At 44.1% G+C, this 19,062-nt stretch overlaps 1 protein-coding gene across 1 annotated transcript in view; it reads left to right on the top strand.

Annotated features, from left to right (window-relative positions):
- Nucleotides 1-19,062, top strand: part of RAC2 (Rac family small GTPase 2) — a 132,073-nt gene that overhangs the window by 48,948 nt on the left and 64,063 nt on the right. The window contains exons 2-3 of the mRNA XM_068255024.1: nucleotides 9,295-9,366; nucleotides 18,937-19,054. Coding sequence (XP_068111125.1) covers nucleotides 9,295-9,366; nucleotides 18,937-19,054 — 190 coding nt within the window. The remainder of the gene's footprint in view (nucleotides 1-9,294; nucleotides 9,367-18,936; nucleotides 19,055-19,062) is intronic.

Consider the following 19,062-nt stretch of genomic DNA (forward strand, 5'->3'; position numbering starts at 1 on the left):
CAAGGGAAAGGGTGGGAACATTGGGGGGAGGGGCATCAAAGTTTGACTGGGGATCCCCATGAATAGTTACGCCATTGATAGAATATTGGTAATATTACTGATATTTTACTATTGACGGCTTCACCAGGTGCCCACATTTCCGTACACCTTTTTCAGCGTAAGCGTTACAGCTGTGCGCACTCACCTGCACTTATGGGATTCTTTTATTGGGTGACAGAAACTCTTTGGGCTCGATTCACAAAGCGGTGCTAACCCAGTTAGCATGCCTAAAAGACTTTAGGCATGATAACCATTGCACCATGCTGGTGAAAAGCCAGTTTAGGCGTGATAAGTTTAGGTGTGATAAGTTTAGGTGTGATAAGTTTTGGCATGCTAAGTTTAGATAAGTTTAGATCGCTTGCAAAGTCCCGCACGCAAAGCAGCGCCATTAAACTTTATACAAAGTGCACCAGTCTTTGCTAGAGTAAAACTTTTGATCAGCTGTGCACTGCGGTGCTAACGCAGTTGGCGCTTAAACTTAGCATGCCTAAACTTATCACACCTAAACTTATCATGCCTAAACTTATCACACCTAAACTTATCACACCTAAACTTATCATGCCTAAACTGAGTTTAGGCATGATAAAGGGCTTTTCACCAGCGTGCTAACTGTTAGCACCGCTTTGTGAATCAGGCCCCTTGAATGCACATTATCCTGAATCTCATCTGCATTCATTCTGAGTAATTAGTTTGACATTTAGTTTTAAAAAAAGTTAGCTTGCTAACAAATGCCTTGACCAAGCAGTGACCTTTCCGCAAATGAGAAAAGTCTGTGCCTCCATATTACAAACCCGTCAGTTAGTTCTCCAGGAATTTCAAATGTCCTAGTCCAGCTATAAACCGCAGCAGGTTCTCTTCCAGAATATCTCATCTCATTTTCTCTAATCCATGGAGACCGCGCTCTCTGAATTCAATCAAATCTACTTTCACATGTTGCATCTTAATCATCACTGAAAAAAAACCTTTCCAGGCTCTGCTACCTTTACAGTAGAAATTTGCCTTCTTAAAGAGAATCTGCACTCTAAAATGTTTACAGTAAAAAGCATACCATTCTATTCCTTATTTTCTTCTGTGCCCCTCTGTGCTGTTTCTGCCGCTCTCTGCTGCAATCCTGGCTTGTAATTAACAGTTTTAGGCAGTGTTTACAAACAAACTAACCAGCTTGTGATAGGCTCACATAAACAGAGTGTGTGAGTCATACAGAGCCTGCAGGGGGCCTGCAGAGGGTGTGTATCACTTCTATCCAATCACAAGCAGCCCTGCACATTCCACACATTCCAGCCTTAGCCAACAGAGCAGACAGAAGAAAACAGATTAGATCATATAACAGAGATAACACAGCCACTGTGCAATTAGGAAAGGCTGCAGTAAGCCAGAGCACATTAGAACAGGCAAAGGAACTTATAGGATAGAAGAACTAAGGCTGAAAATGTTGTTACAGAGTCTCTTTAAAACAGAAGGTATTTGTGATTGTTCAGGTTGGAGTGAGTATATGAGCTCTCCCACAATGCATCACTGCTGAATATGTAAATGAACCCTTTACTGCCCGTGTAAGCTAGCCACACCTCCAGATCCGCTAGAATGCAATGATGTGCCAGCTTGTTGATATTCTACAGCCACACTACTCCACACCCCGTCCTCACCAGAGGGGATCCAGCACTGGGACTGTGTTTTCAGAAAGCAAACTTTTGTTTTCCAAAGAATCTCTTGTCGCCACTTGTCGGGAGCCCTGCGCAGGTGCACTAGCAGCTTTCCCCTGCCGGAATCTGATTGGGTCCGCTCTACTACGCAGGTGTGAGCTGTCTGCGCTTGTGCAGTAGAGCTGATCAGGCTCAGCTATTTCCGCCAGAGCCCGAAGGGGAAAGCCAATACTGCACCTGCATGCAGCAGTGGCTACAATTGTTTTAATTTTCTTTTGTCTGGGGAGTCCTAGTGGTGGAGGGTTCTGCAAAGGAGGACAGGGGAAGCCTCTGTAGGATCAAGAGGCTTATCTCCTGCGAGAAAACTCAAGAAAAAAGTCAATTGAATAGACAAAGAGAAAACGAGAGATAACACAGAGAGCCCAATATAGTGCAGTATGTACTGGATTGATGTGAATGATGAGAGGCAAGTATGTAAAGTTATACTCACAAACATGGGTAACCACTAAGGCAACCGCTCTAGATGCAGGTGGGGAGATTAGACCTGTCCCCACTGAGGAATAAAAAGTCGCTTTCTGTAGATCTGGAAACAAGGGGGTGTCACCCCTCTACCATGGGTGGATTCGAACAATGTGGGAATAAACAGAGACGCCAAAAGGATAAGGCCTCTTTCACAGTGCGACATTAAAGTCACACGTTATAAAATGATTCCACGCAGACTAACGCACAGCAATACTAAGTCTGTGCGACATTCACAGTGCACACGTTGCGTTTGTGTGCAACGTGTAGCATTATTAGAAAGTGCTGCATGCTGTGCGTTATACACGTTATTAACTGCGTTGGACTGTTTGCACATGCTCAATAATGACTTAGAAGCCTACTTTTCCTTGCCTGTATGCTCTACTGTATGCAACGATAACGGGGCATAGAGTTGCGTTGTGACAATTTTGGGATGTTGCGTTGTTAGTTTGCGCTGCGACTTTAACGTCGCATCAAAACGCAACACCCCACTGTGAAAGTAGCCTAAGGGTGCGTTTCCACTATAGCGAATCCGCATGCGGGCACTGCATGCGGATTCGCATAGTCAATGTAAGTGGATGGGGCTGTTTCCACTTGTGCGGCGGCGGGAGCGTTTTTCGGTGCGGCAGAAATCTGCACGGCAGAGCCGTCAGATTTCGCGTGCGGGAGGAATGCGGGCGAATCGCCGCTAATGCATTTAATAGGGAAATCGCATGCGGCTTTGTCATGCGGATTTCCCCGCGATTTCGCATGGTTTGCTATGGAGCTTTACTCAGGCAGTGACATGGTTAAATTCGCCTGGCTCCTTGCCATGCGAAATCGCGGCTAAATCTGCATGTGGAAACGCAGCCGCATGCGATTTCTTCTGCGGTGGAATCCAGGCGATTCCGCACCGCAACAGTGGAAACAAGACCTAAAAGTAGCTAAAACATTTAAACAAAAAAAAAAATGGGCGCTAGGCTGAGACATCAACACTTGTTGCTGTATGCTCCACCCCCTATTGCCTGATGAGGCGGGGCCACACCTGCAAAACGCATTGCCAAGACCCTTTGGAGCGTATATATTATTACCTTTGCTTGTTGATATATCCACCTGTTTTTGTGTCTGCTTGGAGGGGGTAAGTCCACCACTGCCTCCCCCGTTTTTTAAACAAAATTTTAGCTACTTTTATCCTTTTGGCGCCTCTGTTCATTTCCAAATTGAATAGAGGCCATGATCTGTACAGTAACATTCAGGGCATGTTCACACTAGGGCTTGATTCACAAAGCGGTGCTAACAGTTAGCACCCTGGTAAAAAGCTCTTTATCATGCCTAAACTCAGTTTAGGCATGATAAGTTTAGGTGTGATAAGTTTAGGTGTGATAAGTTTAGGCATGATAAGTTTAGGTGTGATAAGTTTAGGCATGATAAGTTTAAGCGCCAACTGCGTTAGCACCGCAGTGCACAGCTGATCAAAAGTTTTATGCTAGCAAAGTCTGGTGTACTTCGTATAAAGTATAATGGCGCTGCTTTGCATGCGGGACTTTGCAAGCGATCTAAACTTATCTAAACTTAGCATGCCTAAACTTATCACACCTAAACTTATCATGCCTAAACTTATCACACCTAAACTGGCTTTTCACCAGAGTGGTGCAATGGTTATCATGCCTAAAGTCTCTAACTGGGTTAGCACCGCTTTGTGAATCGAGCCCTAAGAGTGATTTCAATCTTTTTTTTGCGCTGGCAATTTTAAAACTTGCCTTAAAAGCGCTCGTGCAATGGTCGCTCATGTGAGTGTTCTAACATAAGCGATGAGCTTTGTATCCAATCGCAAACGCGGCTCCTGCACCATTTCCTGAGTGTTTGCGGTTCAATAGAAAGTATAGGAAGCGCTTTGAATTGCGATTTCCCCAGCACTTTCATGAATAAATACATTGGGCTTGATTCAGAAAGCGGTGCTAACCTAGTTAGCACGCCTAAAGACTTTGGGCGTGTTAAGTAGGGTGCTAACTAGGTTAGCACAGTTTTGTAAATCAACTCGCGTGCAAAGTCCCGCATGCAAAACTTTGCGCTCGGCGCGACGATAATGGCGCACCCGATGCGTCTATAAGGTCGCATGGGGTGCAACCTTAACGTCGCATGGTGCAAAGTTTTGCGCGCGGGACTTTACGCGCGAGTTGATTTTATCACGACCTAACTGAGTTTAGGCGTGATAAAGGGCTTTTCACAAGCGTGCTAACAGTTAGCACCGCTTTGTAAATCAAGCCCTTTGTATTTATTAATTTCCGGTTCAAAGAGTTCACTTCCTGATGTCTGGAAGGGTAAAAAATCATCGCTGCACAAAAGCACTTAGAAAAGTGATTGGAAAAGCGCTTCAAAAATAGCCCTATAAATTGCTCAGCGCTTGCGATTTATAATGTGAACTTGGCCTCAGAGGTGGATTCAAATGTGTATACCCAAAGCAGGGTGATTAGCCTAAAATGGTTTTATATGATTTATTTAAGAAGCTAAAATCGGGTGTTAAACAATTGTAGAAAACAATGTAAAAAATTAACAACATAGCCAACTGTAAAATAAAAATGGATAAAAAAGTGTGTTTTGTCTGTCCAGTGGGGTTAGGCCTCGTTCACATTACAAACATGGACGGCCACGCACGCGGAACGCAATGCGTACGAACGCACGCCATCCGCGTTTGTATGCGTTGCATGGCTGATCCCATTACTGAAAAGTGAATGGGACAGCCACGCATTTTGGCAAAAAATGCGTGCAGCATGCATTCCCGGACCGCACAGGTCCGGAACGCATGCAGTGTGAACATCAGACAGTGCACTCTATGCACTGTCTGATGTCGTGCGTGTCGGCCACCTGCACGCGTTTCCAAAACGCGGCTGGAAACGCGTGCAGTGTGAACGGGGCCTTACAGTGGAACTGTGTTTGTAAGGTCTACTGGAAAATAAAGTCTTTCTGCAAATGACCTTCTGGGATTGTCCACTGTCCAGTCCTTTTTGGACAGTACAACACACAAGAAACACTCTCAGCCAGCAATCCGCCATTTTATTAGGGTTATCACACAGCCGGTCATCCAATCCAGTGCAATGGCATACACCTGTATCTACAATACCAAATCTAGCAGGAGCTGCATAGGTTTAGCAATATTCAGGTGAGAAGGTTTGGTCGGACAAAATGGAAGATTATGTCACTTGAAGGGGGCACCACATGCAGGTAAACCTCTCACTTCACCCCCCCCCCCCCAACCACTTACCCGGTACTGCATACTGGAAGCTGCAAAAAAAGAGATTTAAAAACATAATCACTGGTGCACATGGCAGGGGCCCTGAGCTCAACCACTGCCCAGTATGAACCCTCGAATCCCCATGAAACACCAATAGGGGGAGTGCAGGTGAGCCCTGGTGCTGAGCTCAGGGCCCCTGCCATATGCACCAGTGTTTGTGTTTTTAAAGGATACCCGAAGTGACATGTGACATGATGAGATAGACATGTGTATGTACAGTGCCTAGCACACAAATAACTAGGCTGTGCTCCTTTTTTTCTTTCACTGCCTGAAAGAGTTAAACATCAGGTATGTAAGTGGCTGACTCAGTCCTGACTCAGACAGGAAGTGACTACAGTGTGGTTCTCACTGATAAGAAATTCCAACTATAAAACACTTTCCAAGCAGAAAATGGTTCCTGAGAGCAAGAAAGAGGTAAAAAGGGGAATTTCTTATCAGTGAGGGTCACACTGTAGTCACTTCCTGTCTGAGTCAGGACTGAGTCAGCCACTTACCTAACTGATATTTAAGTCTTTCAGGCAGAGATAGAAAAAAAAGGAACACACAGGGGCGTAACTAGAAATCATTGGGCCCCCTGCAAAACTCTGGATGGGGCCCCCTCCCCCCTCGCTTTCTGCACAGGTAAACTGAGGACAAATGTTATTCAGCTGGCTAGTGTACACTTGAATAAGATTTTGTGTACAGCACTTTTCAAAGCACTTTTGCAGAGCGATTTGTTTTTTCACTTCCTGACGAAAGTCAGGAAGTGAACTCTTTGGGCTCGATTCACAAAGCGGTGCTAACCCAGTTAGAGACTTTAGGCATGATAACCATTGCACCATGCTGGTGAAAAGCCAGTTTAGGCGTGATAAGTTTAGGCGTGATAAGTTTAGGTGTGATAAGTTTAGGGGCTTGATTCACAAAGCGGTGATAACCCAGTTATCACGCCTAAAAGACTTTAGGCATGATAACCATTGCACCATGCTGGTGAAAAGCCAGTTTAGGTGTGATAAGTTTAGGCATGATAAGTTTAGGTGTGATAAGTTTAGGCATGATAAGTTTAGATAAGTTTAGATCGCTTGCAAAGTCCCGCACGCAAAGCAGCGCCATTAAACTTTATACGAAGTGCACCAAACTTTGCTAGCGTAAAACTTTTGATCAGCTGTGCACTGCGGTGCTAACGCAGTTGGCGCTTAAACTTATCATGCCTAAACTTATCACACCTAAACTTATTATGCCTAAACTTATCACACCTAAACTTATCACACCTAAACTTATCATGCCTAAACTGAGTTTAGGCATGATAAAGGGCTTTTCACCAGCGTGCTAAGGGCTTGATTCACAAAGCGGTGCTAACAGTTAGCACGCTGGTGAAAAGCCCTTTATCATGCCTAAACTCAGTTTAGGCATGATAAGTTTAGGCATGATAAGTTTAGGTGTGATAAGTTTAGGCATGATAAGTTTAGGTGTGATAAGTTTAGGCATGAGGGGCTCGATTCACAAAGCGGTGCTAACCCAGTTAGCATGCCTAAAAGACTTTAGGCATGATAACCATTGCACCATGCTGGTGAAAAGCCAGTTGAGGCGTGATAAGTTTAGGTGTGATAAGTTTAGGTGTGATAAGTTTAGGCATGCTAAGTTTAGATACGTTTAGATCGCTTGCAAAGTCCCGCACGCAAAGCAGCGCCATTAAACTTTATACAAAGTGCACCAGTCTTTGCTAGATTAAAACTTTTGATCAGCTGTGCACTGCGGTGCTAACGCAGTTGGCGCTTAAACTTAGCATGCCTAAACTTATCACACCTAAACTTATCATGCCTAAACTTATCACACCTAAACTTATCACACCTAAACTTATCATGCCTAAACTGAGTTTAGGCATGATAAAGGGCTTTTCACCACGGTGCTAACTGTTAGCACCGCTTTGTGAATCGAGCCCGATAAGTTTAAGCACCAACTGCGTTAGCACCGCAGTGCACAGCTGATCAAAAGTTTTACGCTTGCAAAGACTGGTGCACTTTGTATAAAGTTTAATGGCGCTGCTTTGCGTGCGGGACTTTGCAAGCGATCTAAACTTATCTAAACTTAGCATGCCTAAACTTATCACACCTAAACTTATCACACCTAAACTTATCACGCCTAAACTGGCTTTTCACCAGCACGGTGCAATGGTTATCATGCCTAAAGTCTTTTAGGCATGCTAACTGGGTTAGCACCGCTTTGTGAATCGAGCCCTAACTGTTAGCACCGCTTTGTGAATCAGGCCCTAGGTGTGATAAGTTTAGGCATGATAAGTTTATGCACCAACTGCGTTAGCACCGCAGTGCACAGCTGATCAAAAGTTTTACGCTAGCAAAGACTGGTGCACTTCGTATAAAGATTAATGGCGCTGCTTTGCGTGCGGGACTTTGCAAGCGATCTAAACTTATCTAAACTTATCATGCCTAAACTTATCACACCTAAACTGGCTTTTCACCAGAGTGGTGCAATGGTTATCATGCCTAAAGTCTCTAACTGGGTTAGCACCGCTTTGTGAATCGAGCCCCATGTATTTATTCTTAGAAGCACAAACGCAATGGCCGCACAAAGCGGGGTTTTTTTTTTTTTAGCGTTTTGAGCTTTTCCTATACCTTGCAATGTAGCAAAAATGCCCTAAAAATGGACCAGGCATCGCTTTGCTTAATGGAAAGCAGACAAAATGCACTGATATGAAGTTTCCCATAAGGATTCATTGCATTGCATTTTTTTAAATCGCCGGTGCTTGAAAAAAACAAAAACACAAAACGCCCTAGATGTGAACGAGGCCTGAGAGACAGTTTTCTAAAATATATGTGTCGTCTCGTCTCCACTGACTCAGATTTGCCAGCTTTATTTTAGTTGAATCAAGATCCACTGATATGTCCCTATATGCAGATACCAAACACTAATATACTGACTCCTACAATTCCTGAAAAAGGAAAGAATTCTTCTCCCACATTTGCCAGTATTCATTAAACATTGCTAGAATCAGTACACTTTCCTGTGATTTGTGTGTTAAACTTTCCTGGATATTTTGGTTAATTTTACCCTTAGAAATAGCTATTTAGAATTTAGAATGAATTACTCTACAATGCTTATATACATAGTCAGATTCCCCTAACGTCGTGTATGTGAGAATTCTTTACAGCTGAGCTAAACCTGTTTTATTACAATACCAATCTGATTGTGAGTGTGCATGAAGACCTGCTCTGATCTAAACAGCATTCTTTTACACACTGAATTTGTTTCTGGGTCACAGAAAAAAAAAACATTGGTTAAGGGAGGACTCCGTAAATACTCACATCATTTGTGACACCTACAGTCAGTCCTTCTCCAAGTCACAGACTGCCAGGTAAGTTCCAACACCCAGGCAGTCCAGGACACACCCCCTTCCATAAAGCATGGCAGGATGTGTGGCATTGGTCTTTCTTAGAACCAATGAAGGCTCCCTGCACACTGCAAATCCGTTTTCCGATTCCGATTCCGATTCCGTTTCCGATTTTCCTTGAATACATTCAACAGAAAAACGGATCAAAAAACGCAGCATGCAGTTAAGATTAAAAATCGGAATCGGATGTAAAAACAGATTAAAAAGCGGAATCGGAATCTGAAATGCATGCAGTGTGCAAGAGGCCGAAGAGAGGAGATATCCAGCTGCCATGTGACTGCACAGACACTTTGGAATAAAGTTATCAGCAATTGATGTATATAATCAGTCTGGCATAGGATACCAAAGTCCAAAAATTATGTAATTTTGCTTTGCTTTGAACAACAACTTTGTTTCTTCCATCAAAGTGTTTCAAGAACTGTTATCTTTGTCTCTTCCAGAGCTGTCGGTAAGACATGTCTGCTGATCAGTTATACCACCAACGCCTTCCCCGGGGAATACATTCCAACAGTGTGAGTATATTATTATATTATAAACAGCTCTACGGGACAAGGGGGCTGAAGCTGTTCTACTGAATTACGTAATAACTCAACTCAATACAGCACAGTCCCCAGTATCCGGCATTGGCGGGGGTACATGTGCTTGCCGGTTTCTTGCTCTGCAGTCTCCCTCTATCTCCCCGCGGGCTGCGAGAGGCTTTCCGGCTACCCCAGTGCATGGAAGCCGGAGTGTCAGCTGACCTGCATCGGGTCATGTGACACTCCAGCTTTCGTACACAGATCCTGGAAGCCGCTAGGAGCCCGTGGGGTTAGCGAGGGAGGCTGCCAAACATCGCTGGAGGCTCAGTAAGTATTTTACAGCCTGCCAGCACACACAGGAATCCCCCCAACAGAGGTCCCCGCTATCCATCAGGATGGCCGGTTAGTTGAGACTGTCTTCTGGTTGCCTGAATTCCATACAACAGGGACTGTATATCTTTCCGCATGTTCCGCATGTTCAGGTGCCATGGAAAGTCAGGCTCAGGAACAGTGCCACTGGGATATTTAAAGCATTAATATTTATTAGTAAAATATTGATAATCATTACTGATATCTTACTATAGCTAATCCTTACCCTACTCTTACACAGGACCCTTCACTACTGATGCCTTAACCTAAGAAACCCCCCTGGTGGTGCCTCACCCTAAACCAACCTGGTGGTGCCTAATCCTAAGATACCCCCCTGGTGGTGCCTGACCCTAAACCAACCTGGTAGTGCCTAACCCTATGGGCCTGATTCACAAAGCGGTGCTAACAGTTAGCACGCTGGTGAAAAGCCCTTTATCATGCCTAAACTCAGTTTAGGCATGATAAGTTTAGGTGTGATAAGTTTAGGTGTGATAAGTTTAGGCATGATAAGTTTAGGTGTGATAAGTTTAGGCATGATAAGTTTAAGCGCCAACTACGTTAGCACCGCAGCGCACAGCTGATCAAAAGTTTTACGCTAGCAAAGTCTGGTGCACTTCGTATAAAGTTTAATGGCGCTGCTTTGCGTGCAGGACTTTGCAAGCGATCTAAACTTATCTAAACTTATCATGCCTAAACTTATCACACCTAAACTTATCACACCTAAACTTATCATGCCTAAACTGGCTTTTCACCAGCATGGTGCAATGGTTATCATGCCTAAAGTCTTTTAGGCATGCTAACTGGGTTAGCACCGCTTTGTGAATCGAGCCCTAAGACCCTGGTGGTGCCTTACCCTGACCCTGAGACCCCCCCCCCCCCCAGTGATGCCTAACCCTAAGATTCCCCCTGGTGTTGCCTAACCTTAAATGCCCCCAGATGTGCCTAACCCTAAGCCCCCCTGGTGGTGCCTAACCCTAACCCCACCCCCCGTGTTGCCTAATCCTAACACCCTGGTGGTGCCTTACCCTGACTCTAAGACCCCCCCCCCCCCCCGGTGATGACTCCCCCTGGTGTTGCCTAACCCTAAACGCCCCCAGTGTTGCCTAACCCTAAGTCCCCCCCCCTTCCCCCAGATGTGCCTAACCCTAAGACCCCCCTGGTGGTGCCTAACCCTAAGACTCACCCTGGTGTTGCCTAATCCTAACACTCTGGTGGTGCCTTACCCTGACCTTAAGACCCCCCCCCCGGTGATGCCTAACCCTAAACGCCCCCTGGTGTTGCCTAACCCTAAGACTCCCCCTGGTGTTGCCTAACCCTAAGACTCCCCCTGGTGTTGCCTAATCCTAACACTCTGGTGGTGCCTTACCCTGACCTTAAGACCCCCCCGGTGATGCATATAACCCTAAACGCCCCCAGTGTTGCCTAACCCTATGTCCCCCCTTCCCCCAGTGGTGTCTAACCCTAAGACCCCCACTCCCCTTGACCGTGAAATTAAAAAAAAAGTTTAACTTACCTCTGGCTTCCACCCCCATCAGCCCCCTGGGGACATTCTGTGCCCATGCCACCCTGGAACACTCCTCTGGTTCCCTGCAGGCAGCTAGTTTCATTTTCATCAGTGCGCCTGTGCGGCCCTGGCCACACACGTCCCTCGATCGCGCTCCTGACGCCATGAATGTCCTGTGCATGCTCAAGATGGCCACAATGATGGGAACACAATCGAGGGACTCCGAAAATTGTTGAGAAATAAGCAATTCCTTTAATTCAGCTGCACACATTGCTAAGGTTACTGCCTACTAGTTTAATCCCTGCACACTGAGCCCCTTCACTATGATCCTAACATAATCTGTCATGTTGGGAATGTCCAGACTGCTGGACATGTCCTCCTTAGTGCAGGTGTAAGCAGAAACTAACAAAATATCCTGCTTTGTGCTGCTGATCATGCATGCAAGAAGGGTTAATACCGTGGTTGTCTGTACTGAATTACAGACCAGAAAAAAGTGCCACTTCTACTTACAGCCATGTTTTTAAATGTAAAGGTATTTTTATAACCTGAAAATGCCATTTATTTATCCTTGAAACGTGTTTAAAGCAAGAGTTACATTTTATGTTAACTTTGTCCTCTGCAACATTAATAATCACATAACGTTTCTCTGGGCTGCAGTATTTTGCCTTATCTTGTATCCTGTCACAGCCAGACTCCACAAGTCAGATTATGTGCAGACCTGCAATTGGCAAACAGAAGGATATACTATATACTGTATATATTTATGTTCAGTTTGCTGGCATGTCCTTACACTAGCAAACAATACCTTAGGAGCTTTTAAAAGCCTGGATTTTTGGTATCAGGGCAGTCATATAAACTATATTATTATTAATATTTACATAGCAGCAACACCCGAGGCAGAGCCACACAGCATGCTGTCATACAGTGCACAAGTCTCTGCCGACTGTCCCGCTTTTTCCCTCCTGGGCATACAGGACACATAAAGGTTCTGTGTGCAGCCCGCTTCTTGGCTGTGAGGCCTACTGCAGAGAGGTCCTGTCTGTACAACACTCTGGCCTTGCATGCAGCTATCATATGCCTAGTCTCTCCCTGCAGCTTCTCAACAATGGCGTAGCTAAGAAGAAGAATATTATCATTAGCTATTTATATAGCACTAACATAGTCTGCAGAACTTTACAGAGTACATAGTCATGTCACTGACTGTCCTCAGAGGAGCTTACAATCTAATCCTACTATAGTCATAGTCTAATGCCCTACCATATTATTAGTATGTATTTATATCGCACTGACATCTTCTGCAGCACTTTACAGAGTACATAGTCATGTCACTGACTGTCCTCAGAGGGCCTCACACTCTAATCCTACCATAGTCATAGTCTAATGTCCTACCATATTATTATTATGTATTTATATAGCACTGACATCTTCTGCAGCACATTACAGAGTACATAGTCATGTCACTGACTGTCTTCAGAGGAGCTCACAATCTACTCCTACTATAGTCGTAGTCTAATGTCCTACCATATTATTAGTATGTATTTATATAGCACTGACATCTTCTGCAGCACATTACAGAGTACATAGTCATGTCACTGACTGTCCTCAGAGGAGCTCACACTCTAATCCTACCATAGTCATAGTCTAATGTCCTACCATATTATTATTATGTATTTATATAGCACTGACATCTTCTGCAGCACATCACAGAGTACATAGTCATGTCACTGACTGTCCTCAGAGGAGCTCACAATCTAATCCTACCATAGTCGTAGTCTAATGCCCTACCATATTATTAGTATGTATTTATATCGCACTGACATCTTCTGCAGCACATTACAGAGTACATGGTCATGTCACTGACTGTCCTCAGAGGAGCTCACAATCTAATCCTACCATAGTCTAATGTCCGACCATATTATTATTATGTACTAGCTGATTGCCCGGCGTTGCCCGGGAATGTATTTGGCTGGTGTTGGCTCCGCCCACTTTTTCTAACTCTAACACACAATTACTCAATGACCAAGTTTGTGAGCTTTTGGGGTCTTTGGCATCAGTAATTTGCATTGAAATGAAACAAATCTGATTGGCTGTTTGTGGCTCCACCCCATTTCTGAATTTGAACCCCAGTGACCCAATAACCAACTGTACCAGGTTTGAGGCCCATGCCCTTGAAAAGCAATAGGTGAAGTTTGATTCACTTTTGTAGGCTCCACCCACTTTTCTGAATATTAATCCCAGTCACCCAGTGACCAACTGCGCAAAGTTTAAAAACCCTGCCATTAACAGTGTAAGAATGGCTGCAGTTTACATTTTCCCAGTGAAATTTGTATTTGTCTCCACCCACTGATGACCCGGCGTTGCCCGGATATGTATTTGACTGGTGTTGGCTCCGCCCACTTTCTAACACTAACGCACACTCAATGACCAAGTTTGTGAGCTTTGGGGTCCTTGGCATCAATAATTTGTATATTCCCATAGAAATTAAATCAGATACGCTGTTTGTGGCTCTGCCCCTCTCCAGCATTTGAACCCCAGTCACCCAATGACCAACTGTAGCAGGTTTGAGGCATCTGCTATTAACAGCGTAAAAATGGCAGCAATTTAAATATTCCACTTGAAAATCAACAGGTGAATTTTGATTGGCTATTATAGGCTCCACCCACTTCCCTGAATTTTAATCTCAGTCACTCAGTGACCATCTGGGCAAAGTTTGAGAACCCTGCCATAAACAGTGTAAGAAGGGCTGCAGTTTACACTTTCCCAGTGAAATTTGTTTTTGGCTCCGCCCACTTTTTGCAACCTGGACACAAAGTCACTACTCAATGCCCAAGTTTGTGAGCTTTGGGGTCCTTGGCAACAATAATTTGTATTTTCCCATGAAATGAAACAAATCTGATTCACTGTTTGTGGCTCTGTCCCCTTTTCTGAATTTGAACGCCAGTGACCCAATGACCAACTGTACCAGGTTTGAGGCTTGTGCCATTAACAGTGCAAGAATGGCAGCAATTTTAATATTCTCCTTGAAAAGTGACATGTGATTTTTGATTGGCATTTTTAGGCTCCACACACTTTTCTGAATATTAATCCCAGTCACCCAGTAACCAGCTAAGTTTGAGAACCCTGCCATTAACAGTGAAGAAGGGCTGCAGTTTACAATTTCCCAGAAAAATCTGTTTTTAACTCCACCCACTTTTTGTAAGCTTGACACACAGTCACTACTCAATGACTAAGTTTGTGAGCTTTTGGGTTCCTGGCATCAAAATTGTGCTAATGGAAGCAGTTTATACAGCAAATAAATCTGGCTGTTTTTGGCTCCGCCCCTTTACTGAATTTGAACCCCAGACACTTAACGACCGACTGCAGCAGGTTTGAGGCCTCTGCTATTAACAGTGTGAGAATGGCTGCAGTTTCAATATTCCCCTTGAAAATCAATCGGGTGAATTTTGATTGGCTCTTGTAGGCTCCACCTACTTTTCCGAATATTAATCCTAGTCACCTAGTGACCAACTGTGTGAAGTTTGAGAACCCTGCCATTAACAGTGTAAAAAAAGCTGCAGTTTACATTTTCCCATGTAAAAAGTTAGTTGTTTTTGGCTCCGCCCACTATTTCTAATCTTGACATACAGTCACTTAATGACCAACTTTATGAGCTTTGGTGTCCTTGGCATCAATAAGTTGCATTTTACCACTGAAATTAAACAAATCTGATTGGCTGTTTTTGGCCCGCTTCCTTCAGAATTTAAACCCCAGTCTTCCAGTGACTGACTGTAGCAGATTTTAGGCCTCTGCCATTAAGAGTGCATGAATGGCAGCAATGTAAATATTCCCCTTGAAAATCAAAAGGTGAATTTTGATTGGCTGCTGTAGGCTCCACCCATTTTTTTGAATATTAGTCCCAGTCACCCAGTGGCCAACTGTGTCACGTTTGAGAACCCTGCCAATAACAGAATGGCTGAAATCAATCTAACAAATCTGATTGGCTGTTTGTGGCTCCACCCCTTTAGTGAATTTGGACCCCAGTCACCCAATGACTGACTGTATCAGGTTTGAGGCCTCTGCCACTAACAGTGTAAGAATGGTAGCAATGTGAATATTCCCCTTGAAAATTAATAGGTACATTTTGATTGGCTGTTGTAGGCTCAACCCACATTTCTGAATATTCATCCCAGTCACTGAGTGGCCAATTGTGTAAAGTTTGGGAACCCTGCCATGTTAAAAATGTAGTTGTTGGCACCGCCCACTTTTTCAAACCTTGACATACAGTCACTCAATTATCAAGTTTATCAGCTTTGGGGTCCTTGGTATCAATACTTTGTATATTCCCATTGAAAAATAAACAAATCTGGCTGTTTGTGGCTCCGCCCCCTTTCTGAATTTGGACCCTAATCACCCAGTGACCAACTGTACCAGGTTTGAGGAGTCTGCTTTTAACAGTATAAGAGAATGGTAGCAGATGAAATATTCCCTTTGAAAATCAAAAGGTGAATTTTTATTGGCTGTTGTAGGCTCCACCCACCTTCCAAAATCTTAATCTCAGTCACCCAATGACCAACTGTGCAAAGTTTGAGAACCCTGCCATTAACGGTGTAAGAATGGCTGCAGTTTATATTTTCCCAGTACAAGTTGTTAACATTGACACACAGTCACTCAATGGCCAAGTGTGTGAGCTTTCAGGTTCCTGGCATCAAAAATGTGTGAATGGAAGCAGTTTATCCACCAAGGAAATCTGATTGGCTGTATGTGGCCCCGCCCCTTTAGTGAATTTGGACCCCAGTCACCCAATGACCGACTGTAGCAAGTTTGAAGCCTCTGCCATTAAAAGTGTAAGAATAGCAGCAGTTTAAATATTCCCCTTGAAAATTAATAGGTGAATTTTGATTGGCTGTTGTAGGCTCCACCCATTTTCTTGAATCTTAATCGCATTCACCCAGTGACCAAATGTGCCAAGTTTGAGAACCCTGCGATTAACAGTGTAAGAATGGCTGCAGTTTACATTTTCCCATTTAAAATGAACGGCTGAAATTTGATTGGCTGTTTTATGCCCCGCCCACTTTTCCTGGATTTGTAACCTCAGTCACCAAGTGACCAACTGTGCCAAGTGTGGGGACTCTGGCTTGATTACTGTGAGAATGGCAGCCTTTTACATTTTTTCCATTGACTTGAATGGATGAAATCTGATTTGCTGTTTATAGCTTCGCCCACATGTGCAGGGGGGCCGCGAGACCCCCAGAACATATCATCCCAGGTAGTAAGGGATCTGTGTACCAAGTTTCATTCAAATCGGTCAAGCCGTTTTCGAGTGATCGCGGCACATACATACACACACACACACACACACACACATCCGATTTTATATATATAGATTTATATAGCACTGACATCTTCTGCAGCACATTACAGAGTACATAGCCATGCCACTGACTGTCCTCAGAGGAGCTCACACTCTAATCCTGCCATAGTCATAGTCTAATGTCCTACCATATTATTATTATGTATGTATATAGCACTGACACCTTCTGCAGCACTGTACAGAGTACATAGTCATGTCACTGACTGCCCTCAGAGGAGATCACAGTCTAATCCTACCATAGTCATAGTGTAATGTCCTACCATATTATTATTATGTATTTATATAGCACTGACATCTTCTGCAGCACATTACAGAGTACATAGTCATGTCACTGACTGTCCTCAGAGGAGCTCACAATCTAATCCTACCATAGTCATAGTCTAATGTCCTGCCATATTATTATTATGTATTTATATACCACTGACATCTTCTGCAGCACATTACAGAGTACATAGCCATGCCACTGACTGTCCTCAGAGGAGCTCACAATCTAATCCTACCATAGTCATAGTCTAATGTCCTACCATATTATTATTATGCATTTATATACCACTGACATCTTCTGCAGCACATTACAGAGTACATAGCCATGCCACTGACTGTCCTCAGAGGAGCTTGCAATATGCAGTTTAGAGGAACTAAATGATCTATGCTTGCATACATTCATAGCCGCACCCTTTGCCGGGTTGGGTGCAGCCAGGCTGCAATATCCTTTGTGTGATGAGCACCCAGTTTCCTTACCACTTTATCTCTGTGTAAATATAACCTTATACAGTCAGCTATTATTACACTGGAAGCCTTTCTATCATGTGAAGTGTGAACCCCTCTCAGATCTGGGTATGGGAGGGACACAGCAGGAATGACCGGGGGGCATATAGGTTATTCCTTGCCCTGAGCTCCTCTCAGCATCTGTGAAATAACGTTTTCCCTCATAAAAGATGTATGGCGTCTCCTCAGACACGCGTATCGCTGGAGCTGAGATCACATCAGAGTGTTTCTACAGAGATTTTCTGTGGAAAGCAAATACAAATGGCCAACAGCAGCAATCGATAGAAGATATTCCAGATATACAGGAATGTATTGGTTGGCAGGGGTGTAACTAGGGGGGAGCAGCAACTGCAGGGGGACCCAGAGCTATGGGAGAGCCCCGACTACTAACATTCCCTTCCTCTGATAGACCAGATGAGTTGTTTTTGTGGCTACACATGTTATGGGTTATAGACTACCCAGCAAGCTCATGGTGAACCAGAACTCCCAGGAGTGTGTAAGGGGCCACAATGGTCCAAAAACTTACTAAAATGTCATGCAAAACAAAAGTTAGCCTTCTTGTATCGCAAATTCCTTCTATTTTAAGTAAGGCAAACTTCTGTTTTGCATAACATTTTAGTAAGGGGGCTTTTAGGACCATTGTAGCCCCTTACACACTCCTGGGAGTTCTGGTTCCCCATGAGCTTGCTGGGTAATCTGTAATTATGGGTGTTTCAAGTCCTACCCCATAGAGCCATATTAATCCGTGCCATGCACTGATGAGGATCAACCAATCCGAAACAGTCTGTATGCATGTTGGATTATTGTGGCTCTGTACAATTAACAAGCTGACACATCATTGCATTCCAGCGGTTCTGGAGGTGTGGTTAGCTTACAGGGACAACAAAGGGATGATTAGCATATTCAGCAGTGATGCATTGTGGGCCCCCGCAGAAGCACACTCCATCCTGATTAATTGCAAATACCTTCTTTTTTAAGAAGACAAACTTCTGTTTTACATAACATGTTATAGGTGTGAAGATCATGATGGCAAAACTTGTTTTATGACCCTTGTGAGATGGGGGCCCCCTGCAAAACTTTGGATTGTCCAACCGCTTTCTGCAAAAGTAAACTGAGAACCAATGTTATGCAATTGGCTAGTACACACTTGAATGTGTTTTCCCCATGCAGATACAAATTGACAGCAGTGAAGCACTGCACACACTGGGCTCTATACACAAGACCCTGCTGCACACTGAATAGGGACTGTCTACAAATCTTTATCTGTAAAACTTTGTATGATCAGTGGCTGAGCAGATGCAGTAGTTGGAATAATTGTGCAGAAAGCAGAACATTTTTTCTCTCTGTGCCCTTAGTTGTCAGTCTCTCAGGACAGGGAAAATAAACTTATCCCCACTGGGCCCCCTGCGGTGTCTGTGCCCCCCTGCAGCTGCATTCCTTGCAGGGTCTATTGTTACGCCCCTGGGCCCCACCAATGTTTTGCTGAGGGCCCTATGATTTGTAAGTACGCCCCTGTCGGCCAGCGGTGCTGCAGTAAAAGCTGAAATAACTAATTTCTCACTTATTCCTACAGGTTTGATAACTATTCGGCTAATGTCATGGTGGACAGTAAGCCTGTGAACCTGGGATTATGGGATACAGCGGGACAAGAAGACTACGATCGTCTGAGACCACTGTCCTACCCACAGACCGTAAGTAT

The sequence above is a fragment of the Hyperolius riggenbachi genome, chromosome 9 (assembly GCF_040937935.1).
Source record: "Hyperolius riggenbachi isolate aHypRig1 chromosome 9, aHypRig1.pri, whole genome shotgun sequence".
NCBI classification, from domain to species: domain Eukaryota; kingdom Metazoa; phylum Chordata; class Amphibia; order Anura; family Hyperoliidae; genus Hyperolius; species Hyperolius riggenbachi.